A 15,487-nucleotide genomic window follows, 5' to 3' on the forward strand; every position below is an offset into this window, starting at 1 on the left:
TTTTATCAAAAAATATAATAATATTATTAAAATTTAATCTAATTTAATTATCATAACATTATTAATAATTATATAATCTAAAAATTAGTATTATAAATTTATAATTAAATATAGTAAATTATACAATATAGTAGAAGTTTATCCTCAAAATTTCTTGATGCTTTTTTATTTTTTGGTAAGCGGGAATATTATCTTAATTTCTTTTCTTAGAACAGGCTTTTTTTTTTTATCATTTAAAAAAAAAAAGACTCTTTTATTTAGGCTCTTTATCATATGAACTTTCCAGAGATCCACTCATTTTTACATGCATGTATAAAATATTTGGGAGATGATCTCGGAAATAGCCCATGTACTTTTTCCTACGACTTTAAATATAGAGGATATACATGAACTCTTGTGTGTACATATATATATATATATATGTATATACACACACGCGCACATATGTATACATAACGAGGGGGTGCCAAAATAGAACATTACATTTTTTTATTTATCATAATTTAATTTAATTGAGGGTTAAAATATAAATTTACTTTTTGTCTTAAAAATATAAACTTTAACTCTCAAACAAAAATATAAGCTTATTAATTAAATTCAATCAATTACCAATTATGTTATTTTTAATATAAATATGATGAAATCAAATTCATAAAAGAACTTACTAATTGGATTTTTTGTTTAAATGGTATGATTTTTTGAATAAATAAAATGTTAGGTTAATTTTTTAATTCTTATCTCGATTAAAAAAATTTAATACTCAATTAAAAAACATAATATATTTATTAAGATTTAATTTAATTTAATTGCTATAATATTATTAACATATTAATAAATTAAATAATTAATTTTTTTAAATTAAATATTATAAATTGACGAATACTAACTCATAATATATATGTTAAGAAATAAACAAAATTCGTAATTATTAAGTACAATATTATAATTTTAATAATTATATTATCGTGTTGTTAATTAAAAAAAGATGAATTAATATTTTAATTTGTGAATTATTTTATACTTTAAAGTTGTAAATTTATTTTTTAAAATGAAAAAAGTATTTGAATTAGTGGTTTTTTTAATACAAATATATAAATTAGGACATTATTTTTTTGTTTATTTTGTCTATATTTTCATTTTTACATAATTTAAAAATTAATTTCAATAATAATAATAATAATTTTTGTTTATCTTAGTCGTACAAATGATATATATAATAATTATTTTTTGATTTTTAATGTTTAATCTTAACTATTTAAACTAATTATGTAAATTTTAAATTAAATTGTTAAGAAGAGAAAATTTAAAGTTGAACGGCCAAATTGATAATTCAATAATTAAATTGGAGCAAGAGCAAATATTAAGTCGTTGAAACATTTTTAATTTGTTGTTTTCTGAGTTTCAGCGTCTTACAACGAATGTTGAAAAAAAAGTATGAATAAAGTAAATTCAGTATTTTACTTGTTTTGATATAAAAATTTACTGCTAAATGAAATAGAAATTAACTTTCAGAAGTTCATTTTTTACCTTGTAGACATTGGAGGGAGAGATGTAAAAGAGGTGAGAGTGAGAGGTGATATGTATGTGCAAATGCAGTCTCTCCTGCAACAGGAGACTGAAAGAAAAGAGAGGATATAAAAAATGGATATATGCGAGTATTGGGAAACTAAAATCCCAAGTCAGACCGCAATAATAAAAAGCTTCTTAGTTTTTTTCCTCTTTACAAATTTTTTTTTTTATAAAAACAGAGCCGTACTGATACGCTATCCCCTCCATTAAAGATCTTCTTCTCGTCCCTTCTCTCTCTCTGCTTCACTCTCTTTCACTGCCCCTTTTCCTTCTCCAACAATTATCTCCCGTATCTTTTTTATTTTGCTTTTTAAGCTTTTACTTCCTTCATGCGGGAACAACTTCTATACAGAGAAAGCCATGCAGAGCAGCTTCAGGCCTGCTTCTTTTAATCCTGATCTCTATGCCCACTCTTCCTTCTTTTTCAGGTATTTACTCTTCTCTCATTCACTTTTAAGCTACTGGCTTTTTTGGATTTTGCTTCTTCTTCACGATTCTTCATCATAAGCTGTTATGACGGGTGCCTGTAACCAGAGAGGAAGCTAGTTTTTTCTTTCTCTGAATAACAAGTTTTTTTTTTTAACGTGGGTGTTCTTTTCTTTTTCATGTGTTTCTGTGTTAAAAAACAGAGATGATGGTAGCCGAAACCAGACGCGTTTTGCGGATCTTGGAGAGCTTGATCACTCCGCCACCGCTTTTCATCAAGATGATGCTGTTGATTTAAGCCCAAGTATTCCCTTTTTCTCTTTCTTTTTCTACCTATATTATTATATATAATAGTTACAGATGTAGTTTGTATATTGGTTTCTTTACTTGGAGCTCTCAGTTTCCTCTTAAAACTCTTATTTTGAAATCCTTCTGGTAGGCTCCTTGTTCAGTTTAAAGTCCAGCAATGTCTCTGCTATTTCCAATAATATGCACTATGGGACCTTAAACACGGTACTCAATCCCCACCTAACTCTTTTAACACAAATTTTTGTGTTTAGTTTGGTGATGGGTTTATATTTTTTCATCATCTTCTTTTTGCATAGAGCGTTGGGTCGGCAGATATAATTTCAACAGGAACAGGGTGTTTGGACACGGGGCAGTTCATGTACCAGAAGGGGACAACGGTTGGTGCCCCGCTGGGAAATGGACATATCGAGAACTGGGGCGATTCAGGGATAGCAGATAACAGCCAACAAACTGACACTTCCACAGATGTTGATACTGATGACAAAAACCAGGTTTAGTGTCGTTTTCTTCATTAAAATTTGTTCTGTTTCACTTATGGGAATCTTAGGTCCTAATGGTGGGTCATCTTCGAATTTCAGAATCTCCTATGCCACCATATTTTCTCTTTTACCTTTTACATGGATTATGGTCAATTTTGGACTTAATTAAATATTACAGACCCTTAGTCTCTGCGATTACTGCCACTAATTATATTGTCTTTATATTCTTCCTTCCATTTTGAAATTGACTGAAGTTATTAATAGGGAAGTATAACTTCAAAATGGATTATGCAAGTCCAAGAAACTGTTGTAGACTTGTTAACTTAATCTTTCTTGTTAGTTTCCTAATTTTGTTTACTATTAAGTTTAGCATACTGGATTTTAAATGCTGTTTTAGTTTTATGGAGTTCAGCAAGGAGCACTGGTAGCCATTGATTCTATGGATCAATCCAAGGCAAAAGCTGGTGACCAAAAGGTTATTCACCTTATTTGACTTTACTAGTATGTTGTGGTTGAAGAATCAGTATCATGTTTGAATGTGAGGTTTTATGCTTGCTCTGCACTTTTTTGCAGACACTTCGGAGGCTGGCGCAGAATCGAGAAGCTGCTAGGAAAAGTCGACTAAGGAAGAAAGTAACTTATTTTTTTTTTATTCTTTCTCTTATATGTTGCATAATTCTTATCTTTGTGTTGCAGTATTCATATTCCAAGATTCAGATTCCCTCATGTGTAAGCATATACATTCACATGTACGCATCTGTGCCATATTACATATATGCCGCCATGAATTTGCTACCTACCTTTTGCGGCCATTAGTTTTATATATCTAGGGTGAATACTTGAATTATGAGAACTAGAGGCAGCATAATTGGCGTAATCGGATTTTTTCCCTGCAATGATTTGTTGCTTTGCAGGAGCAGGCGGCAATCTTCATTGACTGTCAATGTTCTGAATCCTTACCTGGTTGACCTCCAGGGTGAACTATAGAAAACTACAAGCTATAAAGAAATTTTCAGTGATGCATTTTTGTGTTGATGTTTTAAACGCAAGCTATGAATAGATTCTGATTTGACTTTAATTCTTGCTTTTTGTATGTTGTTTTGGAAGTTCAAATTTCTAGAATAAGTTAAATATTTTCCTTTCCATGTAAATATACATGTACTGCATATCAGCTGATTGAAACTAAATAATTTCCTCTGATGCGAGTCCAGAAAATGTTGCCTTGTCACTGGTTCTCATATTCTTTGTTTGCAGATTATTGTCTAACTTTGTTCTTATTTTCTATTTAAAGATCACTTTAAGGAATCGTTAACTTTCCTTCTGTATCACCATATTTTATAAGATAACAAAATCTTTAGCTTTGGGTTCAAATGTAATGTGATCAGATGCGAGTGATTGTGACGTGCGTAGATTTGTGAATTTACTTAAATCTTTTTCTTATTTTAATAAATGAAATATACTTGGATTATTTATAGGTTTTGGTTTTGGATAGGCATATGTTCAGCAGCTTGAGAACAGTCGCCTCAGGCTTACACAACTAGAGCAAGAACTTCAAAGAGCAACGCAACAGGTGTGTTAACTTAACAATATATATATTTTAATGGTTAGAACTTGACGAGGCTTATATATTTTTTTTTTGTTGGTGGGGGGCTGGGGCGCTTATTATTTACCTACTTACCATAAAAATGAAAACTGGTGGACTCTAAGATAGGCCAATAGTCTTCGGTACGGACTTTCTCATCCCAGTATCTATTCTAATGCAGGGTATCTTTATTTCAACTGGGGCTACAGGGGAATATGGACACACATTGACAGGAAATGGTAAGAGGATTTGGTTGTTATGAGAAGCTTCATTCCTAGTTGTCATGTTGTTGGAATAATATTTATTCATACAACTATAGGACTTGCTATGAAAATTTTTCGTTTGACATGTTAAGAGGTTGGAATAACGTTTGATTTTGGAGAATGGCTCGCATATTCTTTTGTAGTTTGTATGGGACTTGACGTTGTCAGTTTTTAAAATTACCGATCCTTATGGCTACAGCATGAATGTGATGCTTTAATCAATGTCTTTTGGTATGAGCTTTTTTGTTGTAGTCATCTTGGATTGTTCTTTAATCCTGATTGTAGAGTAATTCAATCAGGAAATATCCCTAAATCAGCAAGCATTTGATGAAGGATAGAAGATGGGTAGCACATTCTTATTAACCCTTGGGGTGGCCTGGCTGGGGGATCTGGGGAGACAAGAATCAAGGCATTATAAGTACAACTAATATTATGAAACAGAAGCAAGTGAAATGGCATAAGGAGATAACATGGTCTAAGTCATTTACTCGTTGATTTAGCTTGAATAACAAACATGTGCATGGTTCTTATCATTCGCTGCTAATTAGGGTGTTTTTCATCTATCCTGTAGCCAAGGACTTGTTTCTAGATCATATTGGTATTGTCTTTAGCTATTCCTTTTTTAGTTGTTATCGTATATCCTAATGGGGCCTAGAGAGAGTAAATACAGCTGGGAATTGAAGTATATGTAGCAAATGTGTAGCCATTATTAATTCAGATGAGGCAAGACTTTTTCTGCTTGAATAACTTAGTCTTTGTGCCAGACTACTCCATCTATCTATATCTTTTATTGAGAGAAAAGACAAATGGAATTCACATGGTTTTTGTTATTCGGTACTTCCAGGGCCCTTAGCATTTGACCTGGAATATGCACGCTGGCTTGATGATCATCAACGTCTCATAAATGAACTACGATCAGCCGTCAATTCTCATATGGATGATAATGAATTGTGCATTGTTGTGGATGGGGTCATGGCACATTATGATGAAATTTTCAGACTAAAGAGTATGGGTGCCAAGGCTGATGTCTTTCATATGCTTTCCGGCATGTGGAAGACACCTGCTGAGAGGTGTTTCATGTGGTTGGGTGGATTTCGTTCATCTGAACTTCTCAAGGTAATTGGTGATTTTGAGTGGATAATCTTTTCATAGCTGATCGAACAGGATCATTTGGTTGACCACTTTAAGCTTTATTTTCTTAGATTCTTGGGAACCACCTCGAACCCTTGACAGAACAGCAATTGATGGGCATTTGTAATCTGCAGCAGTCCTCGCAACAGGCTGAAGATGCCTTGTCTCAAGGAATGGAAGCTCTGCAACAATCTCTTGTAGATACTCTTTCATTTGCCAGTCTTGGTCCTTGTGGTTCAGGAAATGTTGCCGACTACATGGGCCAAATGGCAATTGCAATGGGCAAGCTTGCTACGCTAGAGAGCTTCCTTCACCAGGTAAATTACTACTATCCGAATCTTTTTGAGATATTGCTTGCTTAACAATTAAGTCTAGAAAGTCAAGTATGATTTGTATTTAAATATCCATTTTCAAAAATGGTAATCATTTCATTTACTCATTTAGGCTGACCTTTTGAGGCAACAAATTCTGCAACAAATGCATCGAATTTTGACCACACGACAAGCTGCTCGTGCTCTTCTAGTTATAAGTGATTACACTTCACGACTTCGGGCACTTAGTTCTTTATGGTTAGCTAGGCCGAGGGATTGACATCTTTTCTTAACATGCAAGTAATTTCTCCTAAATGGTTATTTTTGCCTATATTCTGGCCTCGAACAAGTCAATCGTGATGCAGCAGAAAATTGCCTGATAGTTTTTCTGCTATAATGGTTTGCCAGTTGTCCTTTTAACTTTTTATTGGCTTACAGATGTCTTTGTCAAAAGAAAAGGAAAAAAATCTTTGTATATCGCGGAGCGACTAGGAAAAGCTTTTTACTTAATTAGGTAGCTGTATAAGGGGTGATTATCCGTGTCTATTTTGGCATGTATGTACTAGCCTTATAAGTTTATAATCTTATTAGCCAAGTACAACAAATTTGCAGTAACTAGCAAATAACTCTATGCGTGTTAAATTGACTGGTAACTAGCAAATAAGTCGATGTCTTTTCTTCTCCCTGAACTATGGATAAACCAACCTGCATCCTGCGACTTCAAATTATAGGGATGCCATATAATTGAGTATTTTTCATATCAATTTTGGCCAAATACATGCTTTATTTCTGTCTGATACATTACAAGAATAGCTGACTGCATAATAGCAAGGGAAGTATCGCCAATTATTATTACCATCAGGCCCTAAATGCCTTTGGTGCTTACATTATTTCTAGTAGAACATGGTTGGCAAATAACAATGTTCATTCTATAAAAATATCAAACTCTCTGTTTGGTAGTGAACGTTTCTGAGCTCTTCTTCTTTGGTGGTTTGTTTGATTTTCTCGGCACTCTCGAGTTTGGTTCTCTTGGCTCTCTCAAGTTTGGTTCTGCGAATAGCCCAATAAAGTTTGTGTCAGTACAAATTGATGAAACAGTTTTGAAGTCATTTCTGAGAAACAGAGCAGGAACAGAACCAAAAGACAAAAGCAAAAAGGGGAACATACTGGGCTTGTCTGTTATCTTGGGTTTGATCTGGGGAAGAGATTTGGTGTCAGGGGGGATAAAAACTCCCGTACCATTGGATTTTCCCCCAGGGTTGCTGCCGAACCAGGTTGGCATCATATAAGTCCACAAGTAACCTCCCTCGGGCTGCGATGGATAGGAGAAACCGATTGGTTGGCTACTCAAACTCCAGTTTTCATCGTAGGCAATTCTAGAATCCTCTGTTTTCTGATACTCGTTATCGAATTTTGGCCTCCAAAACGTCTGATTGCTGTTTCTCGTGACACGTGAATATTCTGTTTCTCCATTCGCTTTCTCGTTATTTGCCACGACAGCCGGGGAATCTCCGGCGGAAACAACGCCAGATTTCTTGGCCTCATGAAAATCTCTATCCATATTCGCCATCCAAAACAGAGCCTCATGATACTCTTCTTCATCATCATCCATCAAAAGCAGAATATCCCTCTTAAGTTTTGCATAGAAAGCGTCATCTTCGTCGGTACTGCTGGATTTCTGGTTGGCTTCGTTGCTCATGCCGACGTTCTTGGTAGTAGAATTGAGAAGCGACGAAAGCTTTAACTCATGAGTTTTAGTATTGAGTATTATTGACCAGGCTTATATAGATGAGAAGAGCAGTATATGTCGGTGGGTTCGAACCTGGTTTTGTGAAAAAGATTTTCCCAAATAGAGCCAGGCCCATGGATTGTCTGGTTTTGAGGCAGAAAAAGGAAAAAAAAATAAAATTCTATGGAATGTCTGAATTTATGTCCTCTAATGCCTGTTTGTTTCTTTATGTGCTGATTATTTCCAGTTTTGGGGGATGGCTAAATATAGGCAGAAGAGTGATACGCGGTTACAGTTCATGTATTATTAAGTGAATTATATGTTAACTTATCATTACTTTATAAGCAAATTTCTTTTTTTTTTTTTTCCAAAAATCACACGCATAAAACCATATATAATTTGGGTGCTTTGAATATCCAATTTTCTCTCTCTTATTATGAGGAAAATCTAATATAAACTAAGAAAATATGCTAGCTGTATCTTATGTAATCTAAAAAATCTCAAATAATTAAATCATTACATTTTTCTACTCCTCCATAAAAATCAATGTTGGTTTTAAGAAAAATAGTTGTGAATCTGAAAATTCGACATTTTTGAGGGAAAAAAAATAAATATAAATATTTGAAATTAATTTTATTAGCAATATTATTATTATGGACGAAAATATAACCATTTCCCCTCCCTTAAAATATATAATTAGTTGTTGAGTGTTTAAATAATTAAAAAATATTTTGAGTGTTTTAAATACCTAAAAATATCCTTGTTATTATACATAATGGTGTAATTATTTAATTAGAAAATACATTGCTGTATAATTATAATACATCACAGGCCTAAGTTTCTAATTCTTTTTATGCAAAAAAAGCTGTATAATAATTATAAAAAAATATATATATACAATGAATTTGATTACTTCACAAAATTATCACACTCAACCAAAACATGTTGTGACAAATATTCTTCTTATATCAAAACTTGTGGTGGATTTTTACTGTATGAAATTGTAATCCGTCATTTAATAGAAAATGAACCCCATAATTATTTATTATTACTACTCTGCCTTGGATGCAAAAAAAAAAAAAAAGAAAAAATTATTTCACAGAAAATAGCTCCAGTACATGGAATCCAAATTAGTATTACTAAATAAATGATCCTTTACAAGTCCAACATTAAGACCGTAAATTCAATTAATTGTTTATTATAATATTAATTAGTCGTTTTACTCCCTTTTTTTTTTTCAATAAGAAAATAAAAAATTAGCTCAGTACAAAACGACGGTCAATTGGCTCTTTTTTTTGGCCGTTTTCTAAAATTTTCTATGTCGTTTTGTTTTATGTATTCTGCGGAAGAAAAATTATTCAAATGATTTTAGCTTTATCCAAATATGTAAACAATTTCTTTTTATCTACACAAGAAGTTGAGATTTTGATATTTTGGAAGAGGAAAAAAATATGAATTCACAAAAAAAAAAAAGGGGGAAAGAAGAACTCGACCCGACCCATAATTGCTAACGGGTCATGCCTGGTACAACAATTGGGGGAGTGGTTTTTTCCTTGGACCATTTCTCAACGTTGCCTTGCCAACCTTCAAAATTCAACCAACTATGTATCAAGCGAAGAATCTGTAGTGATCTTAGTTTAATTAAGCCTGTAATATTTGAATTTTGTTGGTATAATCTTTGATTAAGTGTATTAGTAAAAGATTCAAATTACCCTATTATGACACACAGTAAAAGATCTAAAATATATTTTTTACTTTTGAGCATGATTTTAACCACAGAACTTTGTCTTACGAGATGTCAAAAAAAAAAAATTAATGTTGTCAAAATAAAACGGCAAAAGTAGAGAGAGCTATTTACCCAAAGAAGGATCAGCGTCGCGGTTTTTGAGTTCTCGATGCTCTTGAGAAAGGGCCCAAGGCAAGCAGAAGATATGAGTGCAGTAATCTGGGCATGGTTCTTCTGGCAAAGCAAAATGTTCTCTCAATCTTGATCGGTTTGCGCATCCGTATAGCCACCCACAAAGAACTACTCCCATCGCTATATGTATCATAGTTGATCGTAAACATGCTACACCAATAATTTTGGATTTAGTTACACTCAATTGATAAAATTGTTTCTTTAATAATTTTTATGTTATAATAAATGATTTTTAATAAAAAGAATTTTTTTATAAAAAAAATTGTTACGTAATTTGGTATATATCTACGACTAAATTTACCTACTCTCAAAATTTAAGAAAATCGTTTTTAGATTTTTTGTTCTCGATTCTCTAAAGTGGAATACAATTATTAGCATTCATAATATATCTCAAATTGAACGTTGTTCCGATATACCAATTTGTGTCATTTTCTTAAATGTACGAAACATATTGAATAACATTATAAACTCTAAAATAGAATAATCATATTTGCATAGATTACTGGAAATATGAGGTATGTATTAACGCATTTTCACTAGGATAACCATGCAACATGCAACATGATTATGAAACTAGTTCCTGCTAAAAATCATCCATCCATCCATCTCCATCTCAATTGGGATGTAAACACATTCCATGAACCAGTCCAATTATAGGTTTTTCATGCACCGGGAAGTATACTCATCCGGTTATAAGATTGATGGGAGAAAGCCTAAATGTGAAAACGAAGAAAAAAGAATGAGTAGGAGGAGGAGACGAAGCTTACTTGTCGTGCCTCTGTTAATAATCTCCGAATTCTGACCAAAGGTGATGCACGGACAGACGGAGGCCTGCAAACCTTCAAACGAATCAACCAACCATTAATAACATAGATAAAAGAAATTAAGGAAGAAAGAGATGAGCTTATCTAAAAGAAAGTAGATATAAGGTGTAAAGTAAATTAATTTGTATACATATAAAAGGATCATCGCAACAATCGCAAAGACCAGTCGTCCATAATCCTTGAGGAAGCTGCTTGGCGTATGGCTGATCTTGAAGTGTTGGAGATGCTGGAGTGAAAATTGGTTGATTTGCCCCATGTTTATTTGCACACATTATGTTTTCTTCTTCTGAAACGGTAGACTAATGGAGATCAATTATTGGTAACCTCGTCTTAATTAAATTTCATAAATCACAGTAATTAATAATTAGTGGCGGGTTAATTGAATTAGGTTTTAACGTACACCTTCTTGGGACACAACTTGCGTGGAATTTGAATCCATGAAGAAGATGACGTTAAGAGGATTATGATGAACATAAATCAAAATGGATTAATTAACTGCAGGGGATTAATTTGTGGGTTAACAATAATTCAGGCCTCTATTGTTTTGTTTTTTTCTTTTTTGTATTTAACAAATTAACATACGGTTTTAACAAGGTAACTCGTTAATCACCGTAATTATAGCTGAGTCTTGTTTTTCTCTTTTCTAAATTTAGCTTTTAATTTTTTTAACTTCATAATTATCATTCCTATCAACAGTAAAAATCGTTGTTATTATTATTATTATTATTACACGCAAGCACCAGCGTATTGATCTTACTGCTCTTCTTACTTATAAATTCGTATTCTAACAGCATATTTCTCTCTATTTCTTTTGCCGTGCATGAAATAAGATTACGATTAAGAGTTTACTTAATAAATTTATTAAATATATATTTAATTAATTATTGAATATATTAATAAAAGTATTATTCAATGATAGAAAAAAAGTAAAAATAAATGCTCTAAAGATCAATCTTGTTTTCACTAAAAATCTCCATTAATCACACATTACATCATAATAATATGACTTCACAGAAGTGCAACCATTAATTATACGTATATCATCAAAGCAGATGACTTATTAAAACAACAAATATAATAAATTGATTCATTCAACACACAAATTTAGTAGGAAGGAATTGAAGAGACATCAAATTAACGGTCCATGGCTGCTGCAACAATTGGTGGTGTAAGCCCCTCCCGCTTCCATTTCTCAACGTTGCCTTGCCAACCTTCAACATCAATCAATCACCAAATACATACACACATTAATTACTTATATTAATATCAAAATTATATATTGAATATAAATGAACTGACAAATTTTACAAATATAATTTATATTTTAACATAATTTAATTAGAGTAGGATTATAATTAAATAAAGATTAGTACCTAGAGAGGGATCAACACCGCGATTGTTGAGTTCTCTATACTCCTGGGAAAGAGAGCAAACACAGCAGCAACAATGAACCACCCAATCGGCGCATGGAGCCTCTGGTAATGAAAACAGTTGCCTCAATTTGGCCCTGTACATAGACGTATATAGCCATCCGCAGCCGATAGAGCCCATGCCATAGTATAAAAGACATGCAAGCCAAGATGCTGCCCATGCAAATATCGATATACATATATCAACCATTGATGTTTTTCAATTCATTTCTTTTTCATTGAATCATAAAGAATTAAGAATTAAGAGCTTAAGCGTAAATTACGTGTGTTTCCTTTATCGACAATTTCTGCTATCTTTCCAAAGGTGATGCATGGGCAGCAGCAAGTCATGAAAACTTCAACACAAACCAAGATTAAAATGAATAATAAGGAAAAAAAAAAAATATCGACAAGAGCAAAAGAAATCATATATATGTGTGTCTATGTCTGTTGTGTATATATGCAGGAATTACAATTAGAGGTGTCATGGCGGCAATCAAAAAGATCAGTGGTCCATTGGCCTTGAGGTGGCTGCCCATGTTTTGGTGACGAAGTGGATTGAATGGTTTTGGGATCCATTGCTTCTTGCTCCTGCTATATGTATATAACTTTTTTATCTATATATCTATAGCTTACTCTTGCTCGGAACAAGAGTTTAAACGTCAGTGATTGAATAAGAGATTATTGATGGCACATGTATATATACATAGGGTCGGTTGAATTTGGCAAGTTTAACATAAATTTTCATGGAAACTTCGCATTATTTTGAAATCTTTAGTTTATAGAATCATTGAAAAAATCTATTGTATACGTTTTGAAGAATATCCAAACACGATGGATATATTCAAACTTGGAAATATTTGAATAATGAGTATATAGCCATTATTTTACAAGTTGGCTCCCCTTTTCTCACTCATGTATATATATAAATAATTTTCTTTGCCTGAAGAAAAACAAGAAGTACAAGAAAGTATCATGTTTAAGCAGTTATGAGGTAGCAGATATATTAAATTAATTTTTTGAAGGGGAAAATTCTGAATTCAACTGGGACATGGAAGTTACCTGTAAACTTCAAAACCAGGAGCCCATCGTTACTCATTGTTGAACTAATTAAAAAATTAGAAGATTATTATGGTATAAACTATACCTTAATGCATAAAAATAGTTTAATAGATTATTATGCATATTAATTAATTAAATAATTGTAATTGTTTGATAGCCCATGAAAGAAGGGGCTTACTGCATCTGGGCTCCAAGTAAAGGAGGAATTGGGCCAAAGGCGATTTATATTATTCTCACAAACTTAGTTTGATTTCTATGGCATCAAATGGCCGGGGATAGATCCGAGATATGGCCATTGAGCCTCTCAAGTAAAGTTTAAAGTTACAAAATAAAAAAATGGGAAGTGAAAAAATTAGAACCATGAATCTCTGTTTGTTTAAGTTAAGTATTTATTTTATTTAATTCTTTAATAATGGTAATTTTATTTTCGATTTTAATATTGATTTTGATAATATATATATATATATTATTACAATTAAGCCATAAAGAAAATGTAAGGTTAGGATTTAGAGAGTGGTAAAAGTAGTTCTCTCCTCACCACCACTACCTTCCCCTAACCTTTCCAAGAATTGTTGAATTATTTTAGGAGAGTATTCTCAAGTAAAACTACAAAAGAAAAGTTAAAAATAACAAAGTAACGCGTATAAAATTGAAATATTTTTATGTAAAAAAATGTAAATTTTCTGTATTTTTTTTTACGAGAAAGCATTTTAAAATTTTTAATATTAATTAAATTAAATTTCTTCAACATAAATATAATAAATTTGTTTCTAAAAATTCATAAAATCCATTTAAAGAGCTTTTCATGTGAGTTAAGTTTTAAAAGTCAACGTTTGCTCAATGAAACATCAAAGGTCAATGCCACTTCCAGCATTGCGACAACTAGGAACATGATGACCAACTACAAGATAGAATTTAGTAAGAAGGTAGAGAAGCAAACAAAATATTGTATCACCAACTTGCTATTTCTAAACTAGCTACTAAGGAACGGTAGGAAGGTTTTGGGATTTTCAAATGTATTTTTAAGTCAAGTCAACTAGTGCTGCAAAACAGAATGAAGGGTAAGTACGTGCATTGAAGCCCTTATATCACAAGAAACAAAGGAGCTAAAAAAACCACTGAAGAGGAAAATCATGGGAAGAGTTCCAGTTGAAACCCCTCCCCAATACCCTCCCCAGCCACAGCCACAGCCACAGCCACAGCCTATTTTTCATCAAAACGTGTATTACCAGCCGGGCGTTAATGGTCAGCAACCAGTTGGTAATTATGTTAATGGAGGAGTGCCACAAGTACACCCTCAAAGCAGCCCTGTCCTGACGTCTATGCCCACTAACTTCCAATCCCAAAACATTAACCCACCAACTGGGTTTACTCCCATGCAGCGCGCTGCAGTTGGCACCATCCCTTCAGCCACATTTAATGGGGCTAACTTCACAAACACGGTGCCTTGGACGACTGGGCTCTTCGATTGCAACCAAGATCCACAAAATGGTATTTATATGTTGTTCGATATTCCTTTTACTTTTAACATCTTTTTGCGATGATATACTTGCAAACTAAATGGGGTGTGTGTGTGTGTGTGTATCTATATATATACATATACGTATCAAAAGAATTCACTAGAAAAAGAGCATAGAGTTTAACAAATTTGGTTGGCATTGCAGCTTTCATCACAGCCTTTTTCCCTTGCATAACTTTCGGGCAGATTGCAGATGTTTTGGACAGTGGACATACAAGTAAATATGGCATACATTATTAAAATCAAACTAAAAAAGAAAGTCAAATGATGTAGTTTTGACTTTTAATTTTTGGATGTTTGATTGAAGCTTGTGTTACAAGTGGAATAATATACGCGTCGGCACCTTGTTTGCTGTCACGGCCGTACAGGACAAAATTGCGCCAAAGATTTGGGTTAATAGAGGCCCCCGCCGCAGATTGGATTGTGCATACCATGTTTGAACCTTGTGCTCTCTGTCAAGAATACCGCGAGCTCGTGAACCGTGGCATTGACCCTGCTCTAGGTAATTAATTAATTATCTCAACATTAATCTAATTATTTATTTACATAAACAAACATCTTAAAATTAACTGAATGATCAAATATGAATTGATTTAAGTGCATGGTGGTATGTGTATATATATGTATGTATGTCTATATCAGGATATCATGGAAATTTGAACAAAAATCAAGCTGATCAACAAGGTGGTGCTACCATGATGATACCACCCAAGAATCAAATGATGAACTGAAGATGAGCGAGCTTACAGGGTTGCTACTATGGCAGTTGTTTTAATTTATACACATGAGAGTGCTAATTAACTTTGTATTCCCGTGAAAAAAATTGTCTTTATGTAATTAGTCTGCTAATTAACTTCTGTAGTTCTCTATGTTCGCATTCTTTTTCAATAATTCATAATTTTATTAATTGTAATTAAGCTTATTTTAAAATAAAATTTTGAAATTTATTTTGTCAT

General features: G+C 32.8%; 5 protein-coding genes across 10 annotated transcripts; 2 read left to right on the plus strand and 3 right to left on the minus strand.

The window, feature by feature from the left end:
• The first annotated feature begins 1,664 nt into the window (after positions 1 to 1,664).
• Positions 1,665 to 6,685, plus strand: PAN (bZIP transcription factor family protein). 2 transcript variants are annotated; one of them, XM_022054698.2, is made up of 11 exons: positions 1,665 to 1,997; positions 2,199 to 2,299; positions 2,435 to 2,508; positions 2,601 to 2,795; positions 3,196 to 3,258; positions 3,357 to 3,416; positions 4,276 to 4,353; positions 4,547 to 4,604; positions 5,473 to 5,744; positions 5,831 to 6,076; positions 6,204 to 6,685. In XM_022054698.2, exons 1-11 carry the CDS (start codon positions 1,930 to 1,932, stop codon positions 6,348 to 6,350), a joined length of 1,362 nt encoding a protein of 453 aa, XP_021910390.1. In that variant the 5' UTR covers positions 1,665 to 1,929; the 3' UTR covers positions 6,351 to 6,685. The 2 variants fall into 2 exon arrangements, with proteins under 2 accessions (XP_021910390.1, XP_021910389.1); XM_022054697.2 differs by having other exon boundaries at positions 1,667 to 1,997; positions 3,181 to 3,258.
• Positions 6,686 to 6,804: 119 nt separating this feature from the next.
• Positions 6,805 to 8,061, minus strand: LOC110824144 (uncharacterized). The gene is made up of 2 exons (XM_022054700.2): positions 7,238 to 8,061; positions 6,805 to 7,120 (listed from the first exon to the last, which is right to left on the minus strand). The coding sequence occupies exons 1-2, from the start codon at positions 7,767 to 7,769 to the stop codon at positions 7,011 to 7,013; spliced, it is 642 nt and encodes a 213-aa protein (XP_021910392.1). The 5' UTR covers positions 7,770 to 8,061; the 3' UTR covers positions 6,805 to 7,010.
• An 843-nt stretch (positions 8,062 to 8,904) lies between these two features.
• Positions 8,905 to 11,179, minus strand: LOC110824003 (PLAC8 family protein). Of its 5 annotated transcripts, none has more exons than XM_088212310.1 (5): positions 10,944 to 11,179; positions 10,672 to 10,827; positions 10,485 to 10,548; positions 9,658 to 9,867; positions 8,905 to 9,446 (listed from the first exon to the last, which is right to left on the minus strand). In XM_088212310.1, the coding sequence occupies exons 2-5, from the start codon at positions 10,795 to 10,797 to the stop codon at positions 9,307 to 9,309; spliced, it is 540 nt and encodes a 179-aa protein (XP_088068436.1). In that variant the 5' UTR covers positions 10,798 to 10,827; positions 10,944 to 11,179; the 3' UTR covers positions 8,905 to 9,306. The 5 variants fall into 5 exon arrangements, with proteins under 5 accessions (XP_088068436.1, XP_088068435.1, XP_088068433.1 ...); XM_088212307.1 differs by having other exon boundaries at positions 8,914 to 9,446; positions 10,485 to 10,556; positions 10,672 to 10,840; positions 10,942 to 11,158; XM_088212308.1 differs by having other exon boundaries at positions 8,914 to 9,446; positions 10,485 to 10,556; positions 10,944 to 11,153.
• Positions 11,180 to 11,486: 307 nt separating this feature from the next.
• Positions 11,487 to 12,632, minus strand: LOC148268731 (protein PLANT CADMIUM RESISTANCE 9-like). Its single transcript, XM_088212311.1, has 4 exons — positions 12,424 to 12,632; positions 12,235 to 12,306; positions 11,915 to 12,124; positions 11,487 to 11,752 (listed from the first exon to the last, which is right to left on the minus strand). The coding sequence occupies exons 1-4, from the start codon at positions 12,527 to 12,529 to the stop codon at positions 11,676 to 11,678; spliced, it is 465 nt and encodes a 154-aa protein (XP_088068437.1). The 5' UTR covers positions 12,530 to 12,632; the 3' UTR covers positions 11,487 to 11,675.
• A 1,513-nt stretch (positions 12,633 to 14,145) lies between these two features.
• Positions 14,146 to 15,400, plus strand: LOC110824002 (protein PLANT CADMIUM RESISTANCE 7-like). Its single transcript, XM_022054509.2, has 4 exons — positions 14,146 to 14,503; positions 14,677 to 14,748; positions 14,839 to 15,033; positions 15,174 to 15,400. Exons 1-4 carry the CDS (start codon positions 14,146 to 14,148, stop codon positions 15,260 to 15,262), a joined length of 714 nt encoding a protein of 237 aa, XP_021910201.1. The 3' UTR covers positions 15,263 to 15,400.
• The last annotated feature ends 87 nt before the right edge of the window (positions 15,401 to 15,487 follow it).

This window comes from Carica papaya, chromosome 2 (assembly GCF_054855325.1).
Source record: "Carica papaya isolate Zhongbai chromosome 2, ASM5485532v1, whole genome shotgun sequence".
NCBI lineage: Eukaryota > Viridiplantae > Streptophyta > Magnoliopsida > Brassicales > Caricaceae > Carica > Carica papaya.

Bases quoted from the DNA above. Each gene is read 5' to 3' on its own strand.
- PAN (XM_022054697.2), top strand. From the start codon at position 1,930: ATGCAGAGCAGCTTCAGGCCTGCTTCTTTTAATCCTGATCTCTATGCC. The intron at 4,354-4,546 runs GTGTGTTAACTT...ATTCTAATGCAG, and splicing joins TTCAAAGAGCAACGCAACAG to GGTATCTTTATTTCAACTGG. The intron at 6,077-6,203 runs GTAAATTACTAC...TTACTCATTTAG, and splicing joins TAGAGAGCTTCCTTCACCAG to GCTGACCTTTTGAGGCAACA.
- LOC110824144 (XM_022054700.2), bottom strand. From the start codon at position 7,769: ATGAGCAACGAAGCCAACCAGAAATCCAGCAGTACCGACGAAGATGAC. The intron at 7,121-7,237 runs GTATGTTCCCCT...GGCTATTCGCAG, and splicing joins CAAGATAACAGACAAGCCCA to AACCAAACTTGAGAGAGCCA.
- LOC110824003 (XM_088212307.1), bottom strand. From the start codon at position 10,980: ATGGATTCAAATTCCACGCAAGTTGTGTCCCAAGAAGGT. The intron at 10,557-10,671 runs GTATACAAATTA...ATTCGTTTGAAG, and splicing joins TTGCGATGATCCTTTTATAT to GTTTGCAGGCCTCCGTCTGT. The intron at 9,868-10,484 runs GTAAGCTTCGTC...TTATTGGTGTAG, and splicing joins TATTAACAGAGGCACGACAA to CATGTTTACGATCAACTATG.
- LOC148268731 (XM_088212311.1), bottom strand. From the start codon at position 12,529: ATGGATCCCAAAACCATTCAATCCACTTCGTCACCAAAACATGGGCAG. The intron at 12,307-12,423 runs GTAATTCCTGCA...TTTGTGTTGAAG, and splicing joins CCGCCATGACACCTCTAATT to TTTTCATGACTTGCTGCTGC. The intron at 11,753-11,914 runs GTACTAATCTTT...TTGATGTTGAAG, and splicing joins CGGTGTTGATCCCTCTCTAG to GTTGGCAAGGCAACGTTGAG.
- LOC110824002 (XM_022054509.2), top strand. From the start codon at position 14,146: ATGGGAAGAGTTCCAGTTGAAACCCCTCCCCAATACCCTCCCCAGCCA. The intron at 14,749-14,838 runs GTAAATATGGCA...GTTTGATTGAAG, and splicing joins TTTGGACAGTGGACATACAA to CTTGTGTTACAAGTGGAATA. The intron at 15,034-15,173 runs GTAATTAATTAA...TGTCTATATCAG, and splicing joins TGGCATTGACCCTGCTCTAG to GATATCATGGAAATTTGAAC.